The sequence below is a fragment of the Arachis hypogaea genome, chromosome 3, assembly GCF_003086295.3.
Source record: "Arachis hypogaea cultivar Tifrunner chromosome 3, arahy.Tifrunner.gnm2.J5K5, whole genome shotgun sequence".
NCBI lineage: Eukaryota > Viridiplantae > Streptophyta > Magnoliopsida > Fabales > Fabaceae > Arachis > Arachis hypogaea.
The window spans coordinates 134,148,657-134,155,844 of NC_092038.1; the positions used below are offsets into that span (position 1 = coordinate 134,148,657).

The following is a 7,188-nucleotide window of genomic DNA, read 5'->3' on the forward strand; positions in this document are numbered from 1 at the left end:
TAATTAACAAAATGTCCTACATAACAACAGTACAAGTACAAAATCGATAATCTGGAGAATAAGTACAAGCTCCAGAGGCATAAAATCAACCATTGATACATCAATACATTTATTTATTATTTTTTATAATATAAATAAAATATTTTCTATAAAACTAAAGAAAATGATAAATAAATGTATTGATGCATCAATGATTGATTTTGTGCCTCTGGAGCTTGTACTTGTTCTCCAGATTATCGATTTTGTTCTTGAACTGTTGTTATGTAGGACATTTTGTTAATTATTTAATTTTGACCTCAGTGTGGGACTAAATTGATGCTAAATGAAACTTTTTTGGATTTAAATAGAACACTTTAAACCTTAAAGACCAAAACAGAATTACGCCCAAACATAGGGGACTAATTTAGTACTTTACCCTTAATAATATATTCTTTGGGTGCAGTACAATTACGTACTATTTTTTATTAATAGAAACTAATATTTTTTTTTGTATAATCACTCTTTTAAAAAAAAAATTAGCTACACTAACACTAACACTATTAACCCAACTCTCTTCTTCTTCTTCACTTTAGCTTCTCTCTCAAACGCACTCTCACTCGGTGACATCAAATTGAAGAAGAAGGAGCTCTATTTAAAAAGTTTTGGTCTATTTCGCATATATGTTATTCCTCGAAAACGCACGCTAATCTATACAAAAGCTAGTAAATTTCTAAAGCACCATGCCACCCGCATGTTGACAAGGTGCTGCTACGTAGTTGACGTTCCTATTTCATCACACCCCGTGTGTTGACAGGATGCTGCTATGTTGCTGACGATCCTGTTTCATCATGTCTCCTAGGGGTGTGCATGGCCCGGTCCGGCCCGAAGATCCGACCCGGTCCGGAACACTTTAGGGGCTAATTTGATGTGATTTCATCGGGTCTAGGGTCGGGTATGGGTTTCAAAAGTAGACCCGGTCATTATTTCGGGTCGGGTCCGGGCCATAGCTCGGGTCACCCGAAATCGGCCCGGTCATCATACACAATTAATATTTTGTGTTATTAGTGATGGATGATGGCTATTATTATGTGAAATTTAAGTATTGTAAACCTTAATATTTTGTGTTATTAGTCATTATATATAAGACTATAAGTTAATGTTTTATGTTTAAAATGCATAAGACTTTAGACTAATGCATAATCTTGTGTTATTTGTATTGATTTAAATATTTGGTGTTATTAGGCAATATTAGTATTGATTATGGTTATACTTTGATTTTAGAGAAGAGTTAGTTCTTATTATATTTTTCTAAGTGAATTTTACCATGTCAAATAATGGTTGGAGTCTTAGAAATTTGGATATTTTTACATGCTAATTTACAAGAAGGTATCAAGGTAATATAATGTTAACGGCCCGGTTTTCACCCGGTTTTTACCCGGTATAATCATGGCCCGAAAGTGTATAGGTTTCATCGGGTCTAGGGTCGGGTCCGAGTCTAACAAATAGGCCCGATATATATTTCGGGTCGGGTCTGGGTTACATCAAACCCGGTTTCACCCGACCCATGCACACCCCTATTGTCTCCTGCATATTGAAAACCTGCTCCACAAACTAACAAAATATCGAATATCAATATTGAGCGAAAACACAATTTTACTTTCCATATTAAAAATAAAAATTGCACAAAATGTGAAGCATTATCAATTATCATCAAGTGGTAACAAGACACTCACTATGATGTTGAATTGCTGATTATTACGTCAGTTTGACTTTATAACTTAATCCTTGACTATAGCACTTGGCACTGCAGAATAGTGTCTAATCACAAAGCCTCATCCCCTACTTTTGATTAGAACAAAAGATCTGGTCGGTGATGGTTGTTGCAAATCAAATTGGAACACAGTGCCTTTAACCCCCCTTTGGTACAATCTGACACTAGTAGGGTTACGTTACAAATTGTGTTATGGACAATTGAGGGTAGCTTTAAACTATGAATAATGAAAAAATATTAATCAACTTAAATGTACAAAACAGAAATAACTACACAAACCATTTCTACAAAGTTTTAGTTGTATGAATGCATAGTTTTAGTTATGTCTCGAATAGTTGAATTGTTTCTCATATAAACTTTAATAGATCCTTGGGCTTCTTTATTTTTTGAGAATTGGGCTTAATAGGATATTTATTTAAAGGGCTCCATCACCCCCCACACAGTGATCCAAATTTTAAAGGCCTTGATCCAAAAATAAGAGGGAGTTTTATGAAAACCATTAAATCCGACATTAGATATGCTTGAGAAAAAATAAGAAAAAAAAAAAGATTAATTTAAACCTGTATTTTAAGTGTAAGATCCCTCTAAGAGCACCAACTAGATTCTGGGTCCTTAGTGTTTTGGAAGGAAACAGTGAATTGGAAAAGGAAAAGAAACATCATGGTTGGTGGTACCTCTCTTTCGTTTCACTCCAGCTATATTATGCCTACCATCCCACTCCATTGCACGTTCTCAATCTCATTATAATATTGATCACTTCTTTAATCACTATCTCATAAACCTAACATGTCTTCTTTCTCCACTCGCCAGGCATTTCTTCGCTGTAATTCTGCCTTCTCTTTCTTAAATCAAAAACTAAGCACTTGTCCTTTCTCAAACTTGATCAAACCCATTCAAGTCTTAGCTTCATTTCTCTAACTCAAAACTCAAAAGTAACTCACCCTACAAGTTTCCAAAATTAACCAAAATATTGCTATTTTCTTTAGAATTTAGCTAATTTGTATATTAAAAGTATATTTTAACCTGTGTTTTTAGAGTATAAGACTATAAGTTAACAAAATTCTTTTATTTATTAGTTTTCAAGTGTAATATTGATGGTTTTTATTTACAATCGAAAATTTTATTATCGTTAAACACAAGAATTAATCTCTTGTTACTTTACAAACATTTTAATAGGGTTTTTTTTGGTATTGGTGACGTAATCTATTTTAACTAAATTAAAGCATCATTGGTAACAAATAATTTATTTTCATACATAAATTCTAGTTATTTACAAAAGGAAAAAAAAAAGGACCCTAATAAAGGCCTAAATCTGTAAATCAAATAGAGAGAACTTAATTCAAAATCAAGTAACTGACTGTGCTGTCAATTCCATATTTTGAGTGATTCTCCGTTTCAAGTCCACAAAACGGTCTGAGAAATTAGAGATGTATTCTAGCCTCCAGGGATCTCACCATTTTTTTTTATTTTAAGAAAAAGAAAGGATTTTCCAGAATAATATATAACTTGATATGAATACCTGGCTTTTATCTATTGGTGCTTGCTGAAACAAGTGCTTATGACAGCACACACTCTTCTCTCTCTCTCTCTCTCTCTCTGAAAAAATCAAATATTCCGAAAAATCAAAATGCAAGTCTCAGCAATCAATCAGCATCATCCAAGTACCCAACCTTAATTCTCATCTCATCTCTCTCTTTCTTCAAATAAACACACACTCTCAAGTCCTAACTCTCTGTCAGTGTTCTCTTTCTCTTTTTCTCTCTCTCTCTCTGGCGGAAGGTGAACGTGAATCCTGCTACTTTTGCGCGTGTGCATTGTCCCTTGTTTCTTTCAACAGCTGGAACTGCTTATTACTGTAGCACTAACACGCTCCTTTCTTCTTCAACTCACTAACCCTCCACCACCAACAACCACCCCCTTTTGCAACCACACATACCAAACCCAAAAATTGAAACTTTTCATAAACCCCATCACGAAAGTTATAATCTTTTTTCCATATAATTGAACTGAATTGTGAATTCAAAAGAAGAAACTTCTCACTTTTCAGTTTCCATAAACCCCATTACAAAAGTATTTTTTTTCCCCTTTTTTCACAAAATTGAGGTGAATTGTGAAGAAGATGGGTGCAGGGGACTACTACAAGGTTCTGAAGGTGAATCGTCACGCCACAGAAGAGGAGCTTAAGAAAGCATACAAGAGGCTTGCAATGAAGTGGCATCCAGATAGGAACCACCATCAAGAAGTGAAGAACAAGGAAGAAGCTGAAGCAAAGTTCAAGCAGATATCTGAGGCCTATGATGTCTTGAGTGACCCCAAAAAGCGCCAGATCTATGATTTCTATGGCCACTACCCTCTCAATTCCATGAAGGTTAACAAAAAGGAACAAGACTATGATGGTAGGAATAATAATGTGAAGGAGGAGAAAGCAGGGGTGGTGGTTGAGACCAAACTTGTGTGCACCCTTGAGGAGCTTTACAAAGGTTGTAGAAAGAAGTTGAAGATCTCAAGAAATGTTGTTGATGAACTCGGGTAAGTAGTAGTTACAATTACTCCTCTTTCTTTAATTAATCCATGCCATGGTTTTACATTGCGGTATGCATTACAAGTGTTGAATTGAGGCTTTAGGTCTGATTTTGTGATGGTTTTCTGCTTCTTGATTTGGTTACAAATTTACAAATTTTGGAGATGTTATTTGATTTAGTTAAGCTATATTATTAATGTTGCATGCCTTTGTCGGCTACATGTTTGGACTATAACTAATTGAAAATCTACTAGTACTGAAACTCATTGTTATCACTTAGTACATATACTTTAGGCTCTTGATTCTTGAACTTGAATCTTTTCCTAACTTCAATCAATACCCCTATGATTTTTGTCTTGCTTTGGCCATCATTTTTATTTAACTCATCTGCAGAATTTTGTTTTCTGTAATTAATTTGGCTGTGGCTACTACACTGAAATTTTTGGCTGTACATTGAGTAGGCCTAATGTGTAGACACGCAAGATTACATGTGTATCCACATGCCACAGAAAAAATCAATTTTCTTGTTTCATTTATTTATTTCTTGGCATTTGTGTTGGTCCCTCCTGTGTTTATTTAATTGGTTATTAACAAATAACAATACACAAAATGCTAAGACCATTCTTCCATTAACAACTAACTATAAAAAATTACTAAGTTGAATACAGTATTTTTTTTTTATTGGTTGTAGTAATCTTCAACTTAGCCATTCCAATCACAATATCTCTTCATTCCTAAGTTTGATTTGAATATACCTTAGTTTTATTTTACCAGCGTCACCCCTAAGTTCCGATTTATAATAATAGTTAAGAACCACTGTATTATATCAGATATATCAAATTATCTAACGGTTCTTAAATAGAGTTATATCGTTGCGAATGCACAACAATTGACCTAGTAATAAGCGGTTGAGTGAACTTAAAAAAGTTCCTCTGTTTTTGGTTTTAGCAGCAAGTTGAAGTGTGTGGAAGAAACCTTGAAGATAGACATTAAACCAGGTTGGAAAAAAGGAACAAAGATAACATTCCCTGGAAAAGGAAACCAAGAACAAGGAGGGTCTCAACCTTCTGATCTAGTCTTTGTAGTGGATGAGAAACCACATGCTGTGTTCAAGAGAGATGGAAATGACTTGGTGATCACACAGAAGATCTTGCTTGTGGAGGCACTCTCAGGGAAGACACTCAACTTGACAACCTTGGACGGAAGAGAAATCGCCATTGAAGTGACCGATGTTGTGAAACCGAGGCATGTTATGGTGGTCCCAAATGAAGGGATGCCAATTTCTAAAGAACCAGGGAAGAAAGGATCCTTGAGAATCAAGTTTGATGTTATGTTCCCTTCAAGGCTTTCCACACATCAGAAGCATGAGCTTAAGAAGATTATGAGAAAGGATTATAAACTGTCATCATGAACATGATATATATATATATATATATATAAATAAACTAATTCTCTCAATCTTTTATTACTTACACTGTATATATATGTAATGTAATTTCCAGCTCTAGTCTTGAAGAAATTGTGCATAATACTAATAAACAAGGCATGGTTGGTTGCTGCTACCCAGGTTTTGAATTGATAGCAGAAAATCGTTGGTGTGTGAAAACTTTTTGTGATTGTAACTTGAGAATTGGTCTATTAAGGTAGTTAATTATAGTTATATTGTAATTTACATAAATAAGTGTAACACCACAAGTTGCCTTGGATTTTGTTTTATTAATATTATTATAACACGTTGCTACTTGCTATGTGTAAAGTGTGTATGGTTCATCTTATGAGTGGTTTCAGTTAAAGAAGTTATAGGCTTCTTATTTAGTTTCTCATATTAATTGCTTATTATGAAAATGACTTGTCTCTAGATATTTCTCTAAGGTCCCATGACATGAATTTTTTTTTTTTTTTCATTCTCCTTTGGCCTTGTATTTTATAATAATTTATTTTGTTTAAGAAAAAAAAAAAAAAAAGAGAGAATTGTGTTGGTTGACCAAATAATATTGATGGTTATAATATAATCTTTGATGAGTAGTGTTAGTGTCAAATATCAATAAAGAATCCAATGGATGTGAGGTTACAAATAATAGAGACATGAATCGGTAACCCCTTTTATGTCGTTTTCCATTTTTAAAATTAGCACCGACACATGACAAATAGGTCTAGAAAAATAATTTTCATTCTGATTTGAATCACATTAAACAATGACACCTCTATTTTGTTTTTTTAGGTGATCCAACATAACCTTGCTTGTTCTCCCTCCATCTTTGTAGCTCCTGATTTCTAACTCCAACCACTTTATGAATGTCTTTCTTAATAAGCATGGTGTTGCCATTACCTGCACATGGATCTTTCATCCTTGAGACACCTGTTTTCAATTACAATAGTGATTTCAAATAAGTTTCATAGGTGCTAGAATCAATCAATCATTAATTTTGTGGTAGGCTGATAAAGAAATTGTACTTTTTTTTTTCTTGAAATTTAGTAAAATTTATCATGATCTACCTTTATTTGTCTAGATACTATTGTTTTTCTTTAAAAAAAAAAAGGTCTTATTTAGTAAAGAAAAATGTAGAAAGAGTAAAGTATTGTTTTTGTCCCCAACCTTTGGAATAAGTTCCAAAGTTGTCCCTAACGTTTCAATCGTCCTATTTAAGTCCCTAACATTTCAAAATTGACTCAATGTTATCCTGCCGTTAGGGATCCCTTAACAGAATTGACGGAGGGAAAAAATTGAGACGATTTTGAAACGTTAGGGACTTAAATAGGACGAAAACGTTAAGGACAAAAACGATACATAAAAATAAATTTTAATTTTATTTTATCTTTCAATAATATTAATTTTTTGCTGTACATAGTATTCAATTATTTTTTAATCACATTACTTTTATTTTAAATAAATTTATTTTTTTATAAATTTAAAAAA

General features: G+C 33.3%; 1 protein-coding gene across 2 annotated transcripts; it reads left to right on the top strand.

The window, feature by feature from the left end:
* Window positions 1-2,983: 2,983 nt before the first annotated feature.
* On the top strand, window positions 2,984-6,019 carry LOC112734008 (uncharacterized). Of its 2 annotated transcripts, none has more exons than XM_025783175.3 (2): window positions 2,984-4,279; window positions 5,220-6,019. In XM_025783175.3, exons 1-2 carry the CDS (start codon window positions 3,870-3,872, stop codon window positions 5,680-5,682), a joined length of 873 nt encoding a protein of 290 aa, XP_025638960.1. In that variant the 5' UTR covers window positions 2,984-3,869; the 3' UTR covers window positions 5,683-6,019. The 2 variants fall into 2 exon arrangements, with proteins under 2 accessions (XP_025638960.1, XP_025638961.1); XM_025783176.3 differs by having other exon boundaries at window positions 5,223-6,019.
* The last annotated feature ends 1,169 nt before the right edge of the window (window positions 6,020-7,188 follow it).

What these genes read in the sequence shown, in the direction of transcription:
- LOC112734008 (XM_025783175.3), top strand. Translation starts at nt 3,870, where the DNA reads ATGGGTGCAGGGGACTACTACAAGGTTCTGAAGGTGAATCGTCACGCC. An exon ending in AATGTTGTTGATGAACTCGG is followed by an intron (nt 4,280 to 5,219) that starts GTAAGTAGTAGT and finishes TTTTGGTTTTAG; the next exon opens with CAGCAAGTTGAAGTGTGTGG.